Source organism: Phycodurus eques, chromosome 6, assembly GCF_024500275.1.
Source record: "Phycodurus eques isolate BA_2022a chromosome 6, UOR_Pequ_1.1, whole genome shotgun sequence".
NCBI lineage: Eukaryota > Metazoa > Chordata > Actinopteri > Syngnathiformes > Syngnathidae > Phycodurus > Phycodurus eques.
Genome location: NC_084530.1, coordinates 19,468,788 through 19,495,855, shown reverse-complemented (window position 1 = coordinate 19,495,855; position 27,068 = coordinate 19,468,788). Strand labels below are relative to the sequence as shown.

The window sequence follows — 27,068 nt, the reverse complement described above, 5'->3', positions numbered from 1 at the left end:
CCATGTGGATGGGCGGCAACAAACAGACGGACGGACGGGCGTAGAATTTCGCTATTTGGTCTCTGGGCGCTTTTTGGAGTTTATTAGATTGCATTAGCGTTAACGTGAGAGCTCTGCTTTTAAGGTGCGCGCATAAATACAGTGATCAAGACTTTTGGAAAATTATTACAATCATAGCTTCAGGGAGCGTCGCACTCCGGTGGCAGCGAAGACCACATTCAGGCAGCAGCGCCGCTTTCAAGTAAACTCACTTTGGATTCATTGATTATTTTGTTTGTTTTTGTCATTTTTAAAAAAACATTCAGACATCTCGTAGCTTCCCCAAAATTCTGACTTTTTGTCTAGGATAACAAAGTCATATTTCATCACAATAAAGTCAGAGGTTTGCGAGAAAAGTTGTATTAAAAGAAAAACGAAACATTTGTAAGATTCTGGCTATTCTCGTAGCAATACAAAAGACGCATTTTAAGTCATAATACCGCAAAAATAGTCATCAGGAATAAAATCTTAATTTTGTGAATAAACTTGCACATTTTAAAAGATCAAGTGGGAAAAAAAATGGGGAAAAAAAATCCTAATTTTATGGGAGTAGTCAAATTTGCAAGTCATTAGAATAACAAAATCTCACTCGTCCCGTAACATTACAGTAGAGTAAAATCTGTCGAGACTAAAGTATCGTTACAAGAAGTCATAATATTAGGACACAACTAAAGAGTAGTCATGACAGAAATCCAAATTTAAATGACAAAGTTGTAAATTTGCAAGAAGTTATGACAGGATTTTGAACCAAAAAAAAGTTATACTAATGACAGCTATGATAAAGTCGGACTTTTATGACAAAGTCCAAATATTATCAGTGGAGTCGTGAGAAAAACAATTCTAATTTGAATAATTTAAGTCACATTTTATAGTTGAAATGAAAAGTCATTTTTAAAGAAAAAAAAGCATTATGAGAAAAAAAGTCATACCATACAATGTGCATTTTATTTACAAAAATTAAGTCCTAGTTTTGAGACACAAAAGTAAATTTTGTGAGAAAGCCTCCAATTACAAGAATAAAGTCATTAGGGAAAACAATTATAATTTTCTGACAATAAAGCTGTAAAGTCAAGTAATCGAAGAAAACAATTTAGCATTTTCCTTAGCATTACAAGTCACATTTTACAAGACTTTGTAAATCATAATTTGACGAGTCGGAATTTGTAAGAAAAAATAAATAAAATCACAATTTTACATAGTCGTAAAATTTGCAAGAAAAATATTTCATAAGTTTAAAAGTCGTACGATGTGGTAGTCATAGGCCATTTACGAGACTAGAAGTCGTAGCTTAGAGGAAAAAAAAAAACTCATAACACGAGTGTAAAAAGTGTAAAGGTACGAGAATAGTGTCATTTTAAAAGACATTCAAACGCCTCGCAATCGTCCGTCCGTCCGCTTTCTTAGCACCGCGATAGCTGTAATAGCAAGCAAAAATTTTTTTTTTTAATTAAAAAAAAAAAATCCCACCCTCTCCCAGCACCCCAGTCATACAATGATGCAAAAATATGTGCTTCTCTTTCTCTAAACTATGATACAACTAAAGGCCGTCTCGGCGACTACGTCGTATACGTGTTAATTTTTAGTAGGATCTTACCTCTCGACGGCTACAAGCGCAAATGTAAAAAAAATAATAATAATAAATGTAAAATTAAGAAAAATACTTGTAGTGAGATGTTTACAAACAAAGCTCTTCGGAATTCAAACTCCCGCTTAGGCCCAACTCCCACAAATTTTACGTCCAATTTTTGGTTCTTTGTGGGTCAAAATGGTCAAATAAATGTAACATCTCAAATGCTGCGCTAGTCGAGACGATGCTTAACAGGCCGTTAATGCGAGAACTACAACTAACATTTTGTGTCATTTTTCATGTTAAAATGACAACGTTGTCATTCAAATCCCTTTTACAGCATGTGAAAACAAAAAGGCTTAAAAAGCCAGTATGTACTTGTCTGTGTAAATTCACAGAGCCTTTGCGGCTTTGCGCATTCAGATAATTAGATGAGTGGTGACATCAGAGTTAAACATCACATTTGTTGGAGGTTTTCCGCCTAGGACTACATCGAAAGCTGGCAAACTTGCGTGGGTTGACTCCTACCCCGCACTGGTACCTTTGCCAATTTTGTAGGATCTCCGTGTGAAAAATAGTTAAAAATATGTTACAAACATGAAAAATAGCAGGGTTTTTTTTTTCTGTATTTGTTAAAAATGTTGTCTCGTATCGGGCATCTTCATCAGTTTGGCTCAGAAACATCCAGATTTGAAGGTATTTGCTGGGGTCTGTGTGAAAGTCACAGGCTCCTAAACCAACCTCTGATGTGCCAATTTTACAGGTTGTGTGCAAAAAAAAAAAAAAATACTGTCAAAAGCATAATTTTTTTTCCCCACCATCTGTGTCACATAGCCGTCCTCTTAACCTGCCATTTTGATTCACAGTCATGTGGATTTCAAGCTCTTTGCTGTGCCTTTCACACAGAACCCAGATGGTCTGTTACAGCCATGATGCGCCCATTTTAGAAGCCCTCCATGTGGACAAAACTGTCAAAAACTTTCCATTTCCAAATGTTTGGGCTTTCAGACTCTGTAACACCTACAGGCTTAGAAATGGCATCAGTTAAACAACATAAGCCACTATTTTGACCCAGAAACCTCTGTATTTGAACCTCTTTACTGTGCCTTTCACACAGAACCAAGACCGATGATAAAAAAGATAAAACTGGTGTTAAGTAACTCCCTCCTTAATCTGCTATTTTAGCTCAAAAATAGCTGAACTTGAAGCTCTTTGCTCGGTTCTGTGTGAAAGGCAGAACCCAGATTATCCAATACAGCGCTCATACGCCAATATTGCAGGATCTCTGTGGGGAAAAACTGTCCAACATTCGTTTCATCATTTTTTTTTTTTTTTTAAATGTTTCAATTTCAACCTCCATAAAACAGTCATGGTTAAAAACATAACATCTGGATTTAGGGCGTGTGGATGTGCCTTTCACACAGAACCTACATACTGTGTTATAGCTCTGATGGGGCAATTTTCCAGGATCTTTGTAAAAATATGTCCAAAACTCAACAAGTTTTCAAATGTTTCCATTTTCAGTCTTGGTCACGTTAAAAACCGTATCACATCACCGTACCCTTCATCTGCCATTTTGGCTCAGAGTCATCTGGATTTAAAGATGGGTTCTGTTACAACGCATGCAGAAATTTTACAGGATCTCTGTGTGGAAATCTGTTTCTGCAGATATTTCAAGTTCACCGTTAGACCTTCACACTTAAAAACGATGTGTAAATTTCGCCTCACGCCGCCATTTTGGCTCAGAAACGTCCAACTTCTCATATTATTTTTAATCATATTTTTGACGCAACAAAAAATTATAACGATGCTGATCCTGGGATGTTTACTACCAGAAGCAGCAAGATTCTTCTGGAAGCTTGGCCTTCATTGTCATCATCATCATGATTGCAGTGCTTAAAACAGACAAGAGGCACCCTTATGCTCAGCATTTTAGTGCAATTCCAACATTAGCGCATGCTTAAGTTTTGTCATTTTTCCACCTCTCAAGAGCGTCCACTTAAAAAATAAAAAACGACTGCAGAGGTTATGAAACCAAACATACAGGTGTTTACACTGGAGACTCTTCTTCTACGCATCTCTTTTGTCTGGATTGTGACTGCCGCAGTGCCTCTTCGTCTGTCCTGGGAGATTCTTTAACCCGCACACACACACCCCTCCTCCTCCTGCTCCTTATTTTCCTACTCCCTTCCTTCAAGTCTGGCATGATTAGCATTCGCTCGGTTCAACAGTCTGGTCAATATCGCGCTTGTGATTGGACACCAGCCACGGGGTGGGGGGGGGGGCATATAGATACTCATCATTTGTTTTGCCTTTTTCTTAGAGAAAAGGTGTGGTAAACACACAATAAGAAAAGTAAAAGCGAGAAAGTTCAATTCAAACAGACAGAATATGACGCCTTGTTTTCTCATTCGAATGAACATAAACATGACTTTGGCGCATAAGATGTGTGTGTGTGTGTCCGTGTGAGCGTGTGAAAGGCAGACAAAAACAAACACGCCACCCACGCAGCATGTGTAATCGGCAGGCAGGCAGACACACACACACACACACACACACACACACACACACATATATATATGGAGCGTGTAGATGGCACTCTGGCTGACACACACAACATAAAAGGAGACGCGGGAGTGTCTGAGGCGATGCATTAATATGCGCGCACATATTAGGCAGTCATAATGTGGATTGTGTCTGGGAGGCAGTCTCACTCTGTCCTCGTCTTCCTTGCCTGTCGACAATGGCGAATATATAAAGTGGTGCATTTAAATCAGCGTACCGGAATAAATGTGGGACCCTAACCCTAAACGTACCAGGGAGGGAAGGGTGTGGGCAATTTCCCGCTCAGATTCTTATCCCATAAAGCTATTTTTATTTTTTTTTAAAATTAAAATTAAAATTAAAAATAAAAAAATAATAAAAAAACTGACAAAAGAACAGAAAACAATCAAACACTTTTGCATTAAAATAACACTGGCCTATTATCATATCTATAAAACACTGGTGTCGATTGGACGGCACCTTCAAGGTTAACTCTGATTCTGGTTTGACTCGAGACACTGACCAGTCCTGCGCTCTCAAACGCAACGCTCAATTGGAGATAAGGTGCTCAAATTTAGGAAACATTTTAGAATGTTCAAAGGTTTAGTGGAAAAGGGAGTCCGATCAGAACCAAAACACCACCTAAATGAAAGAGGGCGTGTTTGAGGGTCCATGTGTAATTTGGTTACCATAGCAACATTACAGTAGTTAAGAAAAAAAAATCCCTTTACATTTTACGGGACTCGCCTCTTTCACACCACCCATCAAAGACAGTCTTTTCTCTGGTCACCCTACTGTGCAAAAGGTACAGGTATGGAATGGGGGTGCTGGAAGTCGACCCGCAAAATCGCCGGCTTTCGACGTCATAGTAGAGACGGAAATGCCGCCTGCGTGTAAAGTGATAGCGAGAAGCAGTTGCCAGGGTCCAAAGTTTAACGCTAGACACTCGCTGCTTACCATCATGTCGCATCGAAAGAAATAGTCGCAGTTTCTTCAGTGTGTTCTGTGTGAAATGGCGAACAAATCCAGGCCCTACTGACATGTCAATTTTGTGTCAAAGAGGCTAAATTGGAATTTCACCCCAAAAAAATGCACGAACACATAATTTTATCGACTTTGAATTTTGCCTACTAATGACAATTAAGCCGAATTCTCCAAGCAACACTACACAAAAACCCTGCTGCAATATTATCAAAATAACGTAAAAAATAGGCATGTTCGATACCACGTTTTTTCAGACTGATACCAGTATGAGTATTCATTCTTCAGTATTCACTGAAACAGAGTACCAATACTACTACTACTTTTGATACATACAATTACTTTCAATTAATAAATCTAGATAATTGCGCACAAAGATCTTTCTTTCTTTATGACATACATGATGATTCACCGATATGTCACACCGTGGCAGCGTAGTACCCACTACTGGCGAGGAGGGCTTCCTCAATTAAAATTTTTTTTTTGCCTTTAGTATCGGTGGGTGGTCTCAGTAGCCTTCACGAGCACTTTGAAATTAAGCCAGTATCGGCCCGATACCAATGACTGGTATCACCTATCCATGTTTAAAAAAAAAAAAAAAAAAAAAAAAAAAAAAAAAGTAAAAAATTGTAAAGAAAGGTAAACAAACTCAAGTTGTTCTTTGGGGCAAACCCTCCACGAATAACACGTACATTCAGTATGACTTCGATGGGGAAGAACACGGGATCAATTTCGGCAGGAGAAGAACCATAGATTGTTGCCATTCCTTCGCTGGTCTGTGTGGATGGCATAGGCAAATGTCGGCTCTACGGTTATTCACATGAAAGGGGTATTCCCCCCAAAACCTGGGTTCATAACCCATCGTTAGCTACTTTGGATTTTGACCTCCAGATAAGACGATTTCTCATGTCACCAATGCCCAAAAATCCCACCGTAATTTTATCGCAATAACACGTAAAAACAAAAAAAAAAAACGTTTAAATTTAAAGGAAAAGTAAACAAACACGAGTGGTTCTTTGGGGCAAACCCTTCACGAAACGCACATACATTCAGTATGAAGGAGGGGGTAATACGGGATTGATTTTGCCGCGATGACGCTACATGCAGACAAGAGAAGCCCACTTCCTGTCCTGGGTTTTATGGTACATGCTCCGTTTTGTGGGCTGGCAAGAGAGCAGCAACAAGCAGAAGGAAGTGATGCTAAAAAGGAAGAAAAACATTGGAAGCGGCGACAAAGTGGCCGCACCCCGTGCTGCCGTCTGTCCAAACATCCGTCTGTCCGTTCACTCACTCAAAACAAAGTGCTACCATCTCCTCCTCCTCCGCCGTCCTGGAGGGCGTCGGTGGCCGTCGCCCCTCCTTCATTACCCCCGGTTGCTACCTCCAGGGAGGCGGCGTCAAAGCCCTGCTCACCACCTAGCCCATCGGCCTCCATCTTGACGTTGTCAGCCAAGAAGGTAGAGTAGGCATCGCTGTCTGCCATCAGGAGTTTGAGTTTGGGGATCCAGCTCTTGCGGACTACGCGGCGGGCGTTGGTGCACATGTCGGCAGCGATGGCATTCATCTCGCTTTCCCGGAAGCTGGGCGCAAAGTTCTGGCAGTAGACTGGCAAAGAGGAACAAGATGAAGAGGATCTTTCACAGATACGTTATGATATCGTGTGCTGAACGGCTCACATTTGACGGCGTGCAGCACTCTGTTGTCCAGCGGCTTGCGACTTGGGTCATTGGTGGACGAGCGGATGCCGGTCCCGCAGCTGTTAGCCAGGGTGCTCCTATGTGCAGAGAACTGTCACTTTCATGCTCAAAATTTAAAGTGATTTCAATAAAAATATTCAAAGGATATACATTTGTCTTTGTAATTTTTTTTTTTTTTTTTACCGATACAGGAAGTCCTCGAGTTACGACGTACTCGACCTACAACGTTTCGACTTTACGACGGCCGTGCCTCGTCCGCCATTTTGTCCCCGGCACCATAGTGTTTCTGCTTAGCTAGCGCATAGTGGTTGTCTGTGTTTGTGCGGCGGGAGTATCTTTGCCTTTTACGCCCTCCTTTTTACACACTCTCAGCAGCATTTTAATGTATTTTACTTTCTTTATACGAAGTGTTAACCTTTCCTGCTACGGTCACCTGACTGTGGTCGGGAGACGCAGGGGAGACTCCTTCTCCAGGGCCGAGGTTGTCCTCCTCGGGGTTAACTTGCTTCTCTCGTTGCACAGCTGAGATGGGTGGCGGCAACAATAAAGGCACGAAGCACCGATTTGCTGCTTTATAATGGCTTTATTAGCTCCTCTGCACATTCGACGTCAACGGGTCCTCCGCTAATCGCTACTCTTCCCCGGTCGCCGTCACTACACTTGTCACTGTACACACTCGCACCTGCGCATACTCCTTCCTCCTTCACAGTCCCGCCGGACGACGCCTGCGCAGTCCCGTCTCACTCACACATCGACGCACACGCCCACACACACTGAGCTTGCTGTCACAATCACTTGGGACAATACCCGTAACAGAAATATTTTGACGTAAATTTCAACTTTTATGGTGAAATCCGACTTACGCGGAAATTCGGGTTACGTCGCCAGCGTAGTAACAGAACTCGTTCAGAAATCGAGGACTTCCTTTACATGTTAGATTTTTTGAAAAATGACAACTTTTAGTTTACTTTAAGTTTTTAAATGTATTTATTTAATGTAAATTGCATTTAAATGTTAATACAAAATGACAAAATACAAATTTAAAAAAATGTATATTTCATTTCATTTAAATTACTAATTAAACTACTAATTACATTTAAAATGTAAGTAAAATAAAAAACAAAATGTAATAAAATGTAAATGTAAATATATATAGAGCTTAAATTACATTTTTAATTTTAACCTTAAAATGTTGCATCCTCTCGCTGTACTGCTGTACCTCGCTAGGGTCACGAGTTTGCTGGAGCCTAGCCCATCTTACTTCACCCAATTGTAGGGCACAAAAAGACAAACGACCATTCACACCATATTCGCACCAACAGACAATTTTGAGTTTTCAATTAACCTACCATTCATGTTTTTGGAATGTTGGAGGAAAGCAGATTGAACCCACACAGGGGACAACATGTAAACACCACACAGGATGGTCAGAGTCTGGATTTGAACCCCCGACCTCTGAACCATAATGAACATTGTACAAATCCAGACTGGGATAAATGTTGCCCACTCAACAATCATTGCAGCCTGGTCATCCTGGAAGGGAGATACCCAATCTGCGGTCCTTTCTCAAGGTTTTCTTTTTTTTTCTCAAGGTTTTCTTCCCCCCCCCCCAACCCCCCGTTTTGAGTTTTTCCTTTCCCAATTTGGGGGTTTAATTTACGGAATGTCGTCGATCATTGCCAACTGTAGGCCTGTGAAGCCATTTGAGACTCTTTTGTGATTAAGGGCCATACAAATAAACTTATTTTGACTTCACTAACTGTGAGGTGGATGTGCGAACCAGTCGGCCACTGTGGTGTATAATTTTGTTTTTAAATATTTATACATACATTAACATGGATTCATTTTTAAAAATTAAAAACAAATAAAACCAAATTAATTGACTAAAACACATATGAAATTCATGTCAAAATAAAAATAGACATTCGGTTAAAAATTTTTTTTTATAGATTTTTAAAATTTATTTTTACATTTTTAAAAAACACTTAAATGACAAAGAAAATGTATATTTTTATTTTGAAAACATGCATTTCAAGTTCATTACAAAGGTAATTTCAATTTAAACAATTATTAAATTAAACATGCAACTTGTTTCCTTAGTTAAAATTACATTTACGGAGACAAATTCCTTGTGTATTTTTTGGAAATACTTGGCAAATAAATATGATTCTGATTCTCATTTTAAAAAATTTTAATGTTAATAATTTTGCAAAATATGCTTTTTCGCTTAAAACGTAATTTAGGCTAAAATATTTAAATGACAAATGTAATATTTTAAATGAAAGTGACATTTTATCAAATAGGCAATCAAAAATGTTAATTAGATGACAAAAAGATAATTAAATTGAAATATTACATTCAAAACTTATTTAACTTTCTAAATGAAAAAAACAATTGATGATATGCTACCGACACAACCATCATCATCCCCACTAGCCACGTTGAGGGTTAACAGTGTGGAATCGGACTGAACTGAATTGTGCCATTTGGTGGAAATGTGGCTTTTGATGACGACAACAAAAGTTTTCTGTTTCTTGAATTTGTGTCCCAAAATTCCCATCGAAAGAAGTTGAAGTCACTCACCTGTCAAAGAAGGCGGCCAGCAGCCGCCTGAGCAGAACCTTGTGTCGCGTGCCGGCGCTGACGTGGCAGTTCATGAGCTGCGCCCGTGAGATGAACACTGAGGTTCCGCTCACCAGCTCCAGCTTCTCGGCCGGGTCGCCCTCCTCGTAAAGCTTGGGGTGGCAGCGGTTGCCGATCTGGCTTATCAGCTCAGACGGCAGCGACGCCAGCTCCTGCCGGGGGCGACCACCTCGGCGCCCCGAGTCCGGGGCGGTGTCCGGCAGTGCCTCCACCTTCTCACCGGGCACTGTGAGGGCCAAATGAGAGATCAGTGTCGAACAAAATAATAAAATAAGAAAAATGCAGGGTTCCTACACATTTGAAATAAAACATTTCCATACTTTTTCCAGACCCTAAATAACAAACCTTTAGGGGGGGGATGTCGCCAATAGTGATAAAACACAGGTAATTGACACCCTGCAAAAATAATTACAATTTCCTAGTTTAATAATTTCATCCACAAATACACCAAAACATTTCCGTATCATTTTCAACTAATCCAAAAACAATACCCATAAAAATAAATGGCTTAAAGATAATTAGTAGTCCAATGACTCTGGCGTGTATGTTGCCTTTGCTGTCATAAAAAGATCTTACACAGGTGAGATGTGTCACTTCAAAATACATCCTTGACACCAATTACTACTTTCCTATTAGCTCAGCTTTGCCACCATATTGTGGCCTCTTAGGGCATTACAGAGAGTGCAAAAATACACCGAGAACTGAAATAGGTGGATTGTTGGTTAGGTTAAAAAAGACGAAGTTAACCATTACTATTACAACACTAGTCGCACATTCACTTATTTGCATTGTTTTCAACCTATCCTCTATTATTTGCTGTAAGAACTGCTATTAGCAGTTGTACTCCTCTCAGTACAATCCCCCAAAAGTAGTATGTAATTGCCTATAGGTGCCACAAGAACGCACTGAAAAAAGAAAGGATAATAAAAAAGGGGGAGTATGACATCTTTGAGTTTAAATTAGGGTTGAATGTGTTCAGAATCTATTATCGAATTAAATAATCACATTTTGTATTAGTTTATTGTAAAATAATTTCAGTTCATTTGGTTTACTTAAATACATAACAGGTAATTCTCCTTCATTTTTGTTTTACAGTATACCTCAACATGGGAGTGGCAATAAACAGTTTGAAACAGACACACTTTGGCTCTTATTTGAACAAGTGTTCATGTTGGAAAAAAATCAGGCAAAAAACAAAAATGCGGGAACAAAACAACAGTTACCTGTACTTTCACACTTTGTTGTGAAATTTTCTGCCAACATCAAGTGGTGGAGTGCCTGAAGCTCACTAGTATGTCAAAATTTGAAAAGAAAACAAAAATAAACCGTTTTTAAAAAAAACTATAATTAATTAAAAAATAAACTCGATCAAGCAACGGCTCGTAAATCGAAATACTTGGGCCGCTCTTGAAGGGGAACTAAACCCTGGATGTCAAAACTTCCTGTTATATTGTAGATGTACACATCTCTTTATCTGATGCTGTTTAGTTATTTATTATAAAAAAATATTTCAAAAACACCAAAAGTGAGAGAATGTGATGTGTTTACACTCCCCTCCTTTCGACAAAAGGCAGGAAGTGACATGACAGTTAATGTAGCTACCAGCTCGTTGTCTTACATTTGAGCAAGTCAAGGTTGTTAAAAATGGATTGGTAGGAACTGCAGCTGTGTCAGGCAGTCTACGAAAGGTAAGTGAGATCAGTGAAAATTTATAAATTTATACGTTTAATTCTTATTCCACAACTGCAATATTAATCGGAATACCGTGTTTAGACTAGTTGGAGCACATACAACATCATCTTGCCCAAAAAAATGTGTGTTCCCGTTCCCCTTTAAGTCAAGGTACCGCTGTATTTTCCATACTTTGAGACCTGGAAATTTATCAAATCAAATTCCATACTTTTCCATGCTTGCGCAGGAACCTTGCAAAGCAGCGTGGTGTGTTTCTGACCTGTGGCGTTGGCGTTGAGCATGCTGTACATGGTGTAAATGTTGCAGATTTGCCTGTACTGCTCTTCGGCGCTCTCGTCCGCCATCTCATCCTCTTCCTCGTCGTCGTGGTAACTGATTGGCGAGTCGCTGGTGTACAGACTGAGCGTGCCTGGACTCGTGCCTTCGGGGGTCCCACCGTTATTACTATTATTGTTGTTACTGCTGCTGTTGTTGTTGCTGTTGGCGCCTCCTGCCAGTAATGTTGGGGCGCCCCCCCGGCCAGAGGCATCCTGGGTAGCGGCATTGGAGGTGAAGGAGGAGGACGACGTGGAAGAGTAGCGCGCCGCCTTTCTTTGGCCGCCACCGCCACTTGCAGAAGCGCCCCCTCCATTGCCACCCTCCCACAGTCGCTTGGCCACTGGGATACAGACCACCGAGTAGGGGAAGCCCTCCTGCTGAGGACGAAGGAAATTATTTTTTCATTTAAATAGATCTTTCTTCTTTCTTCTTTTATGGGAAAAAGTGACACTCCAGTCGTGCAGTGGTGGTAATTACACATTACAAAGTTACAGTGTGCTTTTTGAACACAGTGCCCCAATCAGGCCCCAATGAAAGTGAACAGTTACCTCCAAAGTGAAAGTAAATTCCTCAAATGGCAACTTTATCTGGATCTGCACCAATCATTGATTGAAACGTTACACTCCACTCCTGGTGGTAATTGTCCATTACAAAGTGTGTACCCACTTGGGAGTGCACAATTACTTTTATCGTGCATTACAAAGTGTGTACCCACTTTGGAGTGCACAATTACTTTTATTGTGCATTACTTTTTCAGCACAGATCCATCTGCTTGAGCTGGTGGGTCACTGCTTACACTTGGCCCTAATAAAAGTGGACTGTAACATCCAAAAGTGAAAGTACATTCCACGAACCGCACTTATACTTTGACCTCCACCAAAATAATGTGTAATTTAAACCCACAGAGAAAGAAAAAGGGCCTAGAGAAAAGGCAGAGTTGACCTGTTGAGTCTGAGGCGTGGTGGACGTCTGCTCTGTCTTCACTTTGGACATCAGAGGTAGCGGTGTCAAACAAGCCGCGGGTCTGGCAACCGGGGTACCGCCCGCCACTCCGACCGTCTGAGTGACAGGACTCTGAGGCTCCGTCTCCTCGGCGTGGAGGCTCTGCGAGTCGCAGCTCGGGGACGAGACCTGCCGAATGCAAAAAGACCACATATGGTTACGTACCTTGTTACCATCCATCCATCCATCATCTTTACCGCTTATCCTCACTAGGGTCGCAGGCTGCTGGAGCCAATCCCAGCTATCTTCAGGCGGGAGGCGGGGTACACCCTGAACCGGTCGCCAGCCAATCACAGGGCACATACAAACAAACAACCATCCGCACTCACATTCACACCTGCGGGCAATTTAGAGTCTTCAATTAACGTACCATGCATGTTTTTGGGATGTGGGAGGAAACCGGAGTGCCCGGAGAAAACCCAACCAGGCACGGGGAGAACATGCAAACTCCACACAGGCGGGGCCGGGATTTGAACCCCGGTGCCCAGAACTGTGAGGCAGATGCGCTAACCAGTCGGCCACCCTTGTTACCATAAGGGACAAAATGAAAAAAGAATGAAAAAAAATTTAAATGTCCTTCAATCTTTTTCGTAAAAGATTGAAGGACATTTAAATTTTTAAACTGCAAAGATCTACATACTCCAATAAATTTAAGTTTCCCAAATAAACCAAATAATGTACACAATAAATAAAGGAATGCCATAATTTCAAATAATGACATTTCAACTAAAAAACTTAATTAATATAAAAACCAATGTAAATTAAAATAGTTAAACAGTCTTTACATATTATATATATATATATATATATATGTATATATATATATATATTATATAAAATGGTAAATAAAATGAATCAACTAAAATTTTTAATATTTCCAATTTGAAATGCATTTTTTTTTTTTCAATTTGAAATTACATTTTTTAATTTTTAGATTTAATTCAATATATTTTAACTTAATTGTAATTAAAAAATAAAAATATTACAAGTGTTTAAATTAATTTAAAGCATATGTGCAAGTATCTTAAATGAAATGTGTATTTTTAAATATGCAATGTAATTTAATATGCTGCAACTACAGTTTTAAAAATAATTCAAAATATCAAAACAATATTTTTATTTGTTTTCAGGTAACATTCTTTCATTATACAATTTAATTTACCTATTTGTTTCAAAGATTTATATATGTATATATATGTATATATATATATATATATATATATATATATTTTTTTTTTTTCTTCTTAAAGGCTGATCCCAAGCAGCCAGAAAACCTGGGAGGCTGGGTAGCTCTTCTGTAAGTTTGACGCACTACCGAAAGCATATTACAAGCCACGACGTCTGCTACCCAGAGGCTGAACTGCAATGTATTTGTTTACAAAGTAGACGTACACCCCAACTAAGTCACTCCAATCTACTCTCTGGCCAGTGTACCTTGAGGAAAAACTCTGTGCCCTTCTCCATGATCTGCTGGATCTGCAGGAAGCCTGCGGTGTACATGAGCAGGAACTGGTCCCCCACGTTCATGCTGAGGCGGCCCGTATAGCAGAAGGCCAGGATCTGCTGGAAGCTCTGTGGCTGCACGGCGGCAGGCAGCTCCACCACCGAGCTCTTGCCGCCCGCGTTGAACAGGTCGCGGAAGTATGATGAGCTGGCCGCCAGCACTGCACGGTGGGCCTGACAGCGGGGAAAGACGTATGCAATTTAGTTAGCAGTGCCCCCTGGACATTTGTGGAAAAAAAAAAATAAACAACAACAATGTGCCCTGGGAACCAGTTTCGCTGAACTGAAACGAAATTGGGTGGACACCTTCCTGTTGTGACAACAGGACACATGAAAAAGTCTCAAGGACCCATGCACAAAATTGAACAAGAATTCCGAAACACTGTGTCGGATGCAATCACAAAATGTTTATTTTTTTATTTTCAAAACTTCTGAACTTTTTACAGGGCAACTTTTGGGCCAACCTTAAACCAACAGTCCCATCAGGTGAACCAGATTTCATTGTACCTTGCACAGATTCAAGACAATGTGCCTGATGCAGCAAAAACTCCAGCGTAGAGGTGCAACAATTAATGGATTAATTGACAACTTATCGATTATCAAATCAATAGACAACTGTTTTGATAATCGATTAAGCGATTACAGCCATTGTTTAACTTAAAATTGTGTAAATACTCTTGATTTCAGCATCTCAACAGTAAATGTTCTCCAATGTATGTAGTCCTCCATGAAAGCAGACTGATTATCCTGGTGTTTAATCAAAGACATTGGCAAACAGCTGCTTTTACTTGGGAAAACAATGATGAACATTTTTGCATATTTTCTGACATGGTAGCATCCAAACTAGTACCTGAATCATAATCATTTTCAAATAATGTCCTGTATTTTTTTCCTTTGGAAATCTGTAAAAAATTATGATTAATTGGAGAGAGAAAAAATAAATAAACAAATCAAGACAATCGATTATTAAAATAATCATTAGTTGCAGCCCTACTCCTTAGTATTAGCTTTTTACAGTTACGGCAAAATTTACTGCTGTGCTGCATCTGGCAAAGGTGCATCATAAGTCTGTGCTCGGTAAAATTATTATTATTTTTTTTTCATAATTCTCTTGTACTGCAAAAATAAAGCAATGCCTGATTTTCACAAGTTACTTTTCAGTAATTTATTTCAGTGAGCAGACTATCTGTTTTATTGTCGTGTCTGATGGGAATCAAATTTCCCTGTGGGTTAATCAAGAGGCGGGACGGTGGGCGACTGGTTAGAGCGTCTGCCTCACAGTTCTGAGGACCTGGGTCCAATCCCCGGCCCCGCCTGTGTGGAGTTTGCATGTTCTCCCCGTGCCTGCGTGGGTTTTCTCCGGGCACTCCGGTTTCCTCCCACATCCCAAAAACATGCATGGTAGGTAATTGAAGACTCTAAATTGCCTGTAGGCGTGAATGGGAATGCGGATGGTTGTTTGTTTGTATGTATGTGCCCTACGATTGGCTGACAACCAGTTCAGGGTGCACCCCTCCTCTTGCCCGAAGATAGCTGGGATAGGCTCCAGCACTCCCGCGACCCTTGTGAGGATAAGCAGCTCAGAAAATGGATGGATGAATGGGTTAATTAAGACACGTTCAAACTATTTATTAAACGTCTATGAAGATAGGAGGCGGTAGAGTGCGCGGACAATATGCTGCCGCTGGAAAACATTTAAAATGGCTGCGACTGCAGCGCTCTAGTTTCTTATCTCAACAATTGACTGGCGCGGCAATCACTGAGGGACTAATTAAGCCTGACTGTACATCGTCAAAAAACGATTTGGTCGAGTGAACTCTCGAAAATGAGCATGCGGCCTCTCTGCAGCAGGCGCGCTTCTCGCAGAGTTCACAATACAAACTCCAACGTGTTGAAAAAGAATAATAATTGTGCATTTCCTTAAGAATGACACCCTTCGGACTACTAATGATCTTTCACTGTATTTGAGTATAATATTTTATTTCCTAATTTGTTAAAAACTTATGGATATATATATATATATATATATATATACACATGCATTTTTTTGCATTATGTTCTAATAGTTTTGTCATTATTTTAATTGTAGTTATTCAATGTTTTTAAATTTGATTATAATGTATTTATTATTTTCTAATAATTTAGTCCTACTGTTAGTTAACCTTTTGTTTGACAGTATTTTTTTCTCATAATTTAGTTATAGTTTTTTGTTTGTCTAATTATTTTGACAGTTTTTTAAATTTCGATTTTCGAGGGGAGATATAGTTTTGGATTTGAACACAGGTGTGCATACTTTTTATATCCACTGCAGCCTTGTTCCTGTTTTTGTAATCTGCCTGGTGAGCCTACAGTTTTGTGCTGTTGAACAAGTGGAAACAACATAGTATAAGACCACTTCTTGGAGGTGAATTTGCCTTAATTTGTTATTTTAGAAATACTTTATTTTACAAAGAATGTATTTATGTTTGACATTAAGTGATATTGTTAAGCAAAGTCCAAAGTTGAACATAGTTTTTTTTTTTTAGTTTTTATTTTATTTGACGTTCATGCTGATTTAAAAAATAAATCAGATGTTAGGTACTATTTTTTTCACTGAGTACTTTCTGACTCTTAAGTAATTATTTGGAGGAATATTTTTTTACTTTTACTTGAGTCATACTATTCTAAAGTAATCGTACTCTTACTTGAGTACAATATTTGGCTACTCTACCCAACTCTGAAAACAGAGTAATAACAAATAAAACAAAGGATTATACAGTCTGTGCATCATGATATAATGCATCAATTCAATTGATTGTGCTGCTCTTTCTGGTGTGCCCACCTTGGCCACCGGGGGCAGTATAGTACAGTCCTACAGACTAACAAAGAAGTCACCACTACTCTGTAACTCCACAAGCTACAAAATTAGTCGGGGCTTTTTTCCTCACTGAGGATAAAGAATATATGACTAAGAAATGCGATATTGTCTGTCTACATGTGCTGCTCCACCGTTTGTATTCAAATACCATGACTATCAATGCTAATCTTTAGCCCATCAATGGGATTATCCATTATATTTTAGAATTAAGTGAGTCTGGCCGTTCTTTAGGCAAAGTAGTTCGCTTGTTTTAAAGACACGTGTACTTGTCTTTGTTGTACGTTTAGTTTAACAGTAAACTTCAACTCTGAGTGGAAATTAACATCTTGGAGCCTCATTTTAGAAGAGCTGTTCACTATTTCCCAAACATCTGCTTATTGTGAAGTCAGCTGAGCTCACTACCACCAAACAGCGCTTGCACCTCAAGTTTGTGCCCCCAAGTCAAAGCAAAAATTAAACTGCAAAACGATGGCTCATATCTTCTAAAACACGTTAAATCGGGTCACTCGTATTGCAAGGCACCACTGTAAAGAGGAGAGTTGTTTTTTTGCTACAAATAAAGTTCAGTTGAGTTCAGTGTTGCAATGCTTTCAGTGCATCTATCAGCATTTTTAATAATAATAAATAAATAATTACTGATAATACAAACATTCTGGATAAACTTGGTCATGATGACTCCAATGACATTTTCACACCATTTCATCACCGGCCAGTAACTGCAGAAACTGCCATGGATTCCAGATCTACACAACATTAAGTGACTAAAAGGTGTTGGTGGCTTAAATAAAAAGTCAGACCTTGAAAGCGTGTCCCTTGACCACCACGGAGACATCACAGTAGAGGCCCTGCAGACGCTGCTCATTCAGACACTCCAGGACGTTGTTGCCAAAGTTGGGGATCGCCATCTGTAGCGTCTGAGCCATAACGCTGTGCCCAGCACCACAGGGTCTGTGAGGGTCAAAAATAAACATAAAAAACACGCGATGAAACTTGATACCTTATTTTAAATCACCCCAAGCGGAGTGAAATTACAGTATTTGGTTTATTTTACCTCCTCACAACACATCCACAGTGTAAATTGTGAGCGTTTTTTTAATGCTTTCTGGCCCACTTGTTCTTTCCCACCGCTTTTCCCAAAGCAGAGTCGCTTGTATAACACGTCTATTTTTCTACGTCATAACAAGCTGTGATCAAAAAGTGGACCAACAGTCAACGTGACATTAAATAATCCATCCTTAATAATAGATTCTGTTAAAGAGTGACTTACTTCCGTCTGCATGTTTTTTTTTTTTTTGGTTCCAAGTACAAAAGATGTGGTTATTAAAAGTGGAAGGTTTTTAAATAAACGCAGAAGGGATGAAACAGCATGATAGAGTTCTGCCGAACATGATGGAAGGCAGTCCGAGTGATCGCAAAAAATTTTAAATTGTATTTTTGTCCGTTACTTTTGCATTTGTCATCTAATATTTTTGTATTATTGTCCAACATTTTTGTCTAATATTCATGTATTTTTGGTCTTAGATTATTTTCAATATTTGCCAATGTTTTGGCACAATAGGTTTTCCAGTTTTATCACTTTTTTAATATCTGTATATTTTTCTTTCCCCCCCCCCCAGTGTTTAGGAAAAACATACTTAATTCTGATGTTTTGATTTATTCTGACATTTGTGTATTTTTCATCCAAATTTGTTTTCTTCCTTTATTTTTAATTATATACGTATTATTATTGTCACTGATGGTGTAATGGTGCATTCGCCTGACTTAGATGCAGGCAGCATGGGCTTAGTTCCCACTCAGTGACGATGTGAATGTGAGTGCAAGTGGTTGTCCATGTCTACATGTGCCCTGCGACTGACTGGCGACCACTTCAGGGTGTAATCCGCTTTTTGCCCGAAGTCAGTTGGGATAGGCTCCAGCACCCTGTGACCCTGAATAGGATAAGCGGTATTGAGAATGGATGGATGGATTTATTATTATGTTACTTATCAGCTGGGATAGGCTCCAGCACACCTGCAAGCCTAGTGAGGATAAGCAGTACACAGAATGGATGAATGGATATTATATATTGTTAGATTTTTCTTCTAATTTTTTTTCCTGTATTTTTAGTATCTTTCTAAATAATTGTGCATTTGTCATCTGATATTTTTGTCTAGTATTTTGTATTAATCCCAATAATAAACGCATCATTTTATATTTTAGTCACAAAAATGGGAACAATATTTGTTATCTGATATTATTTTCTAATAATGTAGTCATTATATTCGCAATAATATATTTTTCTCTATATATAATAGAATAGAAAGCCGTCGTCATTACATGGTATAAGTGTGGAAATAGTGAAAGCTTGGGGAAAATACACTAATTGTAGAAAACACTGGAAGTGATGTCTAATATTGACTAATCATGTAATAACGTTTAGGCACGCATTTTAAACTCACACGGCCCACCTCCGTTAACAAACACTTTGAACTCTGTTTAAAAATTTGCGTGCAAAGCATCCATCCATCCATCCATTTTCTGAGCCGCTTATCCTCACTAGGGTCGCGGGCGTGCTGGAGCCTATCCCAGCTGTCATCGGGCAGGAGGGGGGGGGGGGGGGGGGGGGGTACACCTTGAACTGGTTGCCAGCCAATCGCAGGGCACATACAGACAGACAACCATTCGCACTCACAGTCATGCCTACGGGCAATTTAGAGTCTCCAATTAATGCAAGTTTTTTGGGATGTGGGAGAAAACCGGAGTGCCCGGAGAAAACCCACGCAGGCACGGTGAGAACATGCAAACTCCACACAGTCGGGGCCGGGGATTGAACCCGAGTCCACAGAACTGTGAGGCTGACGCTCTAACCAGTCGTCCACCGTGCCGCGCGTGCAAAGCAGCAGTGAGCTAAAGGAGCGCTTTGGAGGTCCATTGGCACTCGCTCATCATTAATTTGTGCGCTTTACTGTGGCTAACAACTTGCGATGGATGCAGCGGGAGGAAATAAAGACCATACCAGAAAGACTAAACATTCTCCTATTCATAGCTTGACTATTGCATTTTACAATGAAAATAATTAACGCTATTTTTACGGCATCACACATTTGTGCTTTTTAATGGTAGCATTTGGTGGGTGATTGCATGCAAATCACCTTCACAGTAAAAAGCATTTTAGGTAACTGGAAACTGACTTATTTGAGAAACTAACTGAACCAACAAAATTTGGAAAAAAAACAGTCACCGTTACCGCATTTTATGTATTGTGTTTTATTACTTGTGTCACGTAGACAGAAACATTTTGAAAAAGAAAAAGTGGTACCTCAGAAGTTGAATTGTGCAATTTGGAATTCGACCAATATTTTTTGTCCACAGAAATGTTCCCCTCCAATATTACTACTTAAATCCTGACAGTTTATGGAAGAGATCATTTCTACTTTCATTATTTCAGCGACCATCTGAAATCACAGTTGAGTGATTGTGACAAATGTCTTTAAACATGATATTTATGTAATTAAGTCATGAGTTGCCTTCAGAGGGAGTCTGAACTATTAAACCCCCCAAAACTTAGTGATTGCTACAAATGTCCTTCAATGTGGCCTACACCCATCCATCCATCCATTAATTTATCTATTCAGGTGGTGCCTAAAGTGAAATTATTAAATCACAAGTGAACAAAAGTAGCCATTTACCAACAGTCTGAAAATCGCAGTTTTCTCCTCACAACGGTCATTTTTCCAAATGTCTTTAAATGTCACATCTACTGTACATAATCAAGTCAGGTGCTGCCTTCAGGGACAGCCTGAATCCGCAACCCCCCAATTGTGTGATTTTTACAAGTGTCCTTAAATGTCTCATTATCTATCTACTAGATCTACCTATGGTTTTATATTAGGTGTTGTCTTCAGGGACTAGTAGTTTATCCCTAGGGGAATATGGGACATGTTTCAAACTTGAGAGGTTCTACCACAGTTATTTGTTGTACAGAGATTGATGTATATATATCCCAGAGTACTGAAAAATGACCTCTTTGTTTTAATGAAGTGCGTTCATGTTTGCATAGCATAAATGTCTTGCATTTGACCTGTGAAATGGATCCGAAATTGCACAACGAGTCATGAGAATCCACCATTTTGCACCGCCAGTGACATTTTGCACTTTGTGGGGCCTCCAATGACAATTAAGACGGCGGCGCAGCTTCCAGGTGTAAATATGTGCAGCGGCATGAATAATAAGCAGACGGTTGCCAAGACGACAAGCCATTGTGCCTAATAAATTAAAGCCGAGCATGCTGATAACACACATTGAGAAGTCGAGTCATGACAAAAGACGCATTTCCAAACACGTGCGTGTGTGACGATTATTGAGATGTCATCCAAGGACGCCCGGCTACGGGTCAGCAGGGGTCACCACAACATCCAGGAAACAAAAAGGGGAGTTAATTGGCATCACTTGACCTTTGAACTGGGGGCCTCCTTGTGACCCATTAAACACTGACTGGCTAACCATGTAAAAAAAAAAAAAAGAAGAATAAAAAGGAAAAGGACAGACATTTCAAGGGAAGCGAGTCAACTGAACATGTTTAAGCATAGATTATCTCTCAATCTATCTGAGTCTTGCCTACAGGAATAGTGTGAAATGACAGCTTTCCTCTCAGAACTGAGTGATTGTTCCAAATGTCTATTCACAGGGGACATGAACCGAGCCCGACCGCAAATTGGGAATTGCCGTGAATAATTGACGGTCCCCTAAGTTATTATAATTGCCTATATTAATAGTTTTAACCATAAACATAATACAAACTACAAACCCAATTCCAATAAAGTTGGGACATCGTGTTAAACATTATTAAAAACAGAATACGATTTGATTTGATCATGTTCACCTATATTTAATTGAATACACTACAAAGACAAGCTATTTATTGTTCAAACTGACCAACTTTATTGTTTTTAGCAAATAATCATTACCTTAGAATTTTATGGCTGCAACACGTTCTAAAAAAGCTGGGACAGGTGGCAAAAAAGACTGAGAAAGTTGAGGAATGCTCAGCAAACACCTGTTTGGAACATCCCACAGGAGAACAGTCTAATTGGGAACAGGTGGGTGCCATGATTGGGTATAAAAGGAGCTTCCCTGAATTGCTCAGTCATTCACAAGCAAAGATGGGCCGAGGTTCACCTCTTTGTGAAATAGTGCGTGAGAAAACAGTCAAACACTTTAAGGACAATGTTCTCTCAACATACAATTGCAAGGAATTTAGGGATTTCATCATCTACGGTGCATATCATCATCATCAAAAGGTTCAGAGAATCTGGAGAAATCACTGCATGTACGAAAACCAACATTGAATGCCCGTAACCTTTGATCCCTCAAGCGGCACTGCATCAAAAACCGACATTAATGTGTAAAGGATATCACTACTAATAAAAACTGCCAAGAATGGGCAAATTCACAGCTGCTGAACTGAGAATATGCAGGAGTCCACCTTAAGTCAGATGTTGCCTCAAAAGATATTGTGAAATTGCAGCTTTCCCCTCACAACTACTAGTACCAAATATATTTAAAAGTTATTTCTATCAAAATAACCCTGGTGTTGCCTTCAGTCACAGTCTGAAATCACAGCTATCCCCTCATAAGTAAGTGATTGTTCCAAATGTGCTTAAATGTTCCAATCATCCACCATCTTAGGTGTTGCCTTTATGAACAGTCTGAAAATCAGTTTTCCCCTCACAAGGGAGTGATTGTTCCATCCATCCATCCATCCATCCATTTTATGAGCCGCTTCTCCTCACTAGGGTCGCGGGCGTGCTGGAGCCTATCCCAGCCATCATCGGGCAGGAGGCAGGGTACACCCTGAACTGTTTGCCAACCAATCCCAGGGCACATACAAACAAACAACCATTTGCACTCACATGCACACCTATGGGCAATTTAGAGTCCCATATGTATGTAAATGTTATTTCAAGATAAGTCAGGTGTTGCCTTTAGAAAGCAGCGGTGGGACCAAGTCATTGCTTTGCAAGTCACAAGACTCAAGTCTTTGCCCTCATGTCCCGAGCCAAGTCCCAAGTCGAGACATGCAAGTACCGAGTCAGGTCGCAAGTCCTACACCTTGAGTTTTGAGTCCTTTTGAGTCATTTTAACAACAAAATAAAAATATATTTTAATAGATATATTTATTGAATTAATATTTATAAATGATATACTGAATTTATATATTTAATACATTTTTAAATCCATATTTATCAAAACAAATTTTATAAATAAGTGCATTGAACCGTTCTAAGAAAACTAGGGGTTTGATCAAAATGTTTGCACGTTCAAAGCCAATCGTTGAGGGGGGGGGGGGGGGGGGGGGGTAATTGAGTGTTCTATTCACAATTCTAGCAGAATAATCAAGTATAGGGATAAAATATATTTTTGCTTGGTTAATGAGCAATTATGAATACACAAGAGAAAATGAGACATTTCATTTATGAAAGACCTATCAGTTTCCTCTTTTCGATAAGAGTATTTTTCTTAAATTCACACTGTGCATATTGCAGGACACTGCATTTTGTTTTCAACAAATATTTCTAGTGAGGTAATTCCAAACAAATATAAATAGGCATTCTTGTGAGTATCAAAAACATAAAGCAATTTTAAAAAAAGAACAAGTTTGTCATCTTGTTATAAAGGAACAATTTTATCCAACTGTAGTATCTCCGAACACTAGGGGGCACTCCGTTAAAACATTACATCAAAAGGGGGGAAGAAGAAAAGGACACGAAGAAGAATCAATAATGTAGTTTCATGTTAAATAAATGCTAGCTGTGTGCTGATCGATCGGTAAAAAGTGAACAAAAAAAAAAGAAATACAAAACTGATTCTTAAGAACACTAACTAAACCAGACTGTAACGAAAAGGAAGCCCAGACAGCGCACGGCCTGCCGTGTAACTATCTGCGTGATCGTTCACAAAGCTAGCTGCTAATTCTAACGGAATTAAGCATACGTGACATTCAAGCCGTGTGGTACATTTTGACCGAATATATAAATCGGTAAAATCCGCAGCATTATGTTGTCGCTTTTTAAATGTTCTTGTAGTATAAAAATAAGTGACACATATAGCAGAAGAAAGAGAAACTATTAATTTTGGTGTCTCAGTGCTTTGGTCAAAGTAGCAATTCTTTTCAAGTCAATGGGTTCAAATCTAAGTGAAGTCAAGAGTCATTGCTCTTCAAGTTCAAGTCCAAGTTGAGTTGCAAGTCTTGTAACATATTGTCAAGTCGAGTCATCAAATTCATGACTCGATTCCAAGTCAAGTGTCTCGAGAGTCCACACCTGTCAAGAAGTGTCTGAAACCAGTTTTCCTCTCACAACTTAATGACTGCTCCAAATATCCATAAATGTTATATCATCTAACATCCATCCATCCATTCCTCCAACCACTATTCACGACGAGTGATTGTTGCAAATGTCTTTAAATCTTATTTCTATCCCAACAACTCAAGTGCTGCCTTCAGTGACAGTGTGAAACCATCCCCAGCCCCACCGAGTTATCGTTCCAAATCAATTTATCAATCTCATTCGTTGTCTTCAGTGACAGTTCAAAACCATAGACTGTCTTTAAATGCTAGATTATCTGTCTCTAGATGTCATCCAAGGACACCCGACCCATCTGACTGCTCGCTGCTTTCCCCCCCCCTGGGTGAGGTTCAGTGGGGGTCACCCCAACATCCAGGAAACATAAAGAGGACCAATTGCCACCACTTGACCTTTGAACCGGGGCCCCCTTGTTTCCCACTAAACAGCTGAACCTCGTCAAACGGTAAAAAACGCACATGTCCTCTCCCTCAAAATGTTTAATATATTACAGACTGACTTTTAAGAACCTCATGAATTACTCAGCTCAGTTTCCTGCTTTAGAAAGGTGGCCTGTGTTAGCAAGTAGCGAGCTAAGGCTAACACCGCTGCCACCACACCTCTGCACACATTTCCGAAAACTGCCGAAATTGCTCGCATTAAACACAATGGAAATCCCTTCGTGGCTGTTAGTTTAAACCAACGTTTCGAGGCGACGTCTTCACTGACCACTGACCACTACCAGCCCCCTCCCCCCCTCCCAGCGACGGGGACCGAGCACTGAAATGCGGCTACGCTCTCCCCCCACCCACGGCGGAGCAAACTTAACCCCAAAATTCAGACGGTTAAAAAAGATAAATCGTCTCACTTGAGGGAGTCGAGCCGAGCCGATGTCTCGCCCGAAGAGAGGAGCAGACGATACAGAGAGGAGGCAGCCACCAAGTAGCGGCAGAGCGCCGGAGGACAAGCGGCGGGTGAAAAGAGCTCACGGTGCCCCGCCGTGTGCCAGCCAGCCAGCCGCCGGATTTGGGAGTCCTCCGCTGGCCCGGGCCGGCGGGAGGGAACGCGAGAGAGGAGGGGAGGGAAGAAGGAAGAGGAGGGGGGCGGCGACGAGACAAAAAAACGAAGAGGGCCACACAGATAAAAGACGAGAAAGCTCCACTCCTTTAGGTCCGCATTGGTCCTCAGTCAAACGTTAAAGTGGGGAAAATAGTCCAGAAGATGAAATTTTGAGCGGCGAGTTTAGCTGCTTTCTCACGGTTCTCCTTGTCGCGGGCTTTCATCAGCCGAAAGCGGCCACCATGAAGCAGCATCGTGGACCACCTCCATTTTTTTTAATGTCGCGTACTTTAACGATTAAAATATATATATATATATATATATATAGTGATCTCACGCCGACTCGCTTCGACCAACTCCCGTGTTTCGTTTCAGTGATCGATAGTCTTGAACCGCGACATCAACAGGTCAACCCGGGACACAGACGGACGAGTCCAACGGCATGGCGAGTCAAGCGGTGGGGAAGAAAAGTACAAGGTGCCCCCGGGCTAAGTAAAGTCTAAAAACCTCACATTGGACAATTGAATAGCGGTTGTTAGTGTTGTTTTTAATGAAAATAACTATAACGTCCACAGTAACCGAGGGGCTTCTTATTTTTTGAAGTGGAAAGTTCGGGAACATGGGAAGAAGAGCGACGGACTCGCGTGGAACCACTCACCGCGAGGATGGAGGCGGGGGACATAAGGGGGGTTTGTTAGTGGGCGAGCCCGCCGCGATGAGTCTCTCGGTGCTTAGAAAGTTTGCCCACTTTCCCCTCGCCCATCCCCCACACACGGTAGCTAGCTCAACTTCATTTAGCAGTGTCAAATTATTAAAAACACTGGCTTCTTTTTCAACCCGACTAAACTTTTTCAAGCGTCACCTACCATCCACTTCTTCGTCGTCCCCCCCCCCCCCAAAAAAGCCCACCAGTTAAAGAAGAAAATTGAGTTCCACGGGGCATCACACCGCCGCCCAACCGACGCTCTCCCAGCGCTTGTGCGTTGCTGCTGGGCGGCGTGCAATAACTCACTCACCCCTTCGGCCGCTTGGAACTCGTTTGCGGAGGAGCAGCAGCGGGGCCTGGGAAGCTCGCTAATGGTGTTGGTGGTGTTGTGTCCCTCTGCCGCACCGCAGGCAGCCATTCATTACTGGGACTCGACGGCGCAGCAGCATCATCATGAAGGCATGCACGTACACACGCGTGCTTGACGAGGGGAAAAAAACGGGGTGGGGGTATTGTACTGTATGGGCAAAGCAGCAGTTTGCTGCTTCCCATATTGCAGACAGATGGCAGAATCATCGATTGGACAGACAGATTTGGGAGTTGGAGATACATGTTGAGCATGGTCAAGAGGAGCTCTCCACCGAGTTCAGGTGTTGCCTTCATCGACTGTCTCAAATCAGTTCTCCCTCACAATTGACAGATCAATTAATTGATCTAGGGCAGTGGTTCTCAAACTTTTTACACCAAGTACCATTACCTACTTATCCAAGTTCCACCAACAATAAAATACAATAATATTGTAGTAGGCCTAAGTGTTCCATCAAAAACAAGAGCAGTTTTATTTTTTTTAAAAGTATATTTAAGCCACTGTAACATGCACATTTTGAATATTGTATTAAGTGTTACAGACCAAACCAGTTAAATGCATTTTCTGCAGTGCGATTTTGGAAAAAAGGCATTTTTGAATAAAGGGGGGAAATTTTAAAAGGTTTTTAAAAATATGATTCCTCGATTAATCGGGGAAAAAATAAACAACTGATTAATACATTTTTTAAATCGTTAGTTGCAGCCCTTATTAAAATCATAATGTAATGTACTAAAACGTCAAATACAACTGACCTGTAAGTGTACGTGACCA

The 27,068-nt window shown here is 40.3% G+C and overlaps 1 protein-coding gene across 5 annotated transcripts; it reads right to left on the bottom strand.

Moving 5' to 3' along the window:
* Positions 1–5,715: 5,715 nt before the first annotated feature.
* On the bottom strand, positions 5,716–26,357 carry nacc1b (nucleus accumbens associated 1, BEN and BTB (POZ) domain containing b). Of its 5 annotated transcripts, none has more exons than XM_061679938.1 (8): positions 26,241–26,357; positions 17,641–17,791; positions 13,918–14,160; positions 12,424–12,612; positions 11,423–11,858; positions 9,412–9,697; positions 6,808–6,905; positions 5,716–6,736 (listed from the first exon to the last, which is right to left on the bottom strand). In XM_061679938.1, the coding sequence occupies exons 2-8, from the start codon at positions 17,764–17,766 to the stop codon at positions 6,423–6,425; spliced, it is 1,692 nt and encodes a 563-aa protein (XP_061535922.1). In that variant the 5' UTR covers positions 17,767–17,791; positions 26,241–26,357; the 3' UTR covers positions 5,716–6,422. The 5 variants fall into 5 exon arrangements, with proteins under 5 accessions (XP_061535922.1, XP_061535925.1, XP_061535927.1 ...); XM_061679941.1 differs by having other exon boundaries at positions 11,423–11,855; XM_061679943.1 differs by having other exon boundaries at positions 17,641–17,800; positions 26,251–26,357.
* Between the last annotated feature and the right edge of the window lie 711 nt (positions 26,358–27,068).

Excerpts from the sequence above, each read along its gene's own strand:
- nacc1b (XM_061679943.1), bottom strand. The coding sequence starts at position 26,348 with ATGGCTGCCTGCGGTGCGGCAGAGGGACACAACACCACCAACACCATT. Across the intron at positions 9,698-11,422 it reads GCTCAACGCCAACGCCACAG|TGCCCGGTGAGAAGGTGGAG; the intron begins GTCAGAAACACA and ends TGGCCCTCACAG. Across the intron at positions 6,906-9,411 it reads CTGGCCGCCTTCTTTGACAG|GAGCACCCTGGCTAACAGCT; the intron begins GTGAGTGACTTC and ends CTCTGCACATAG.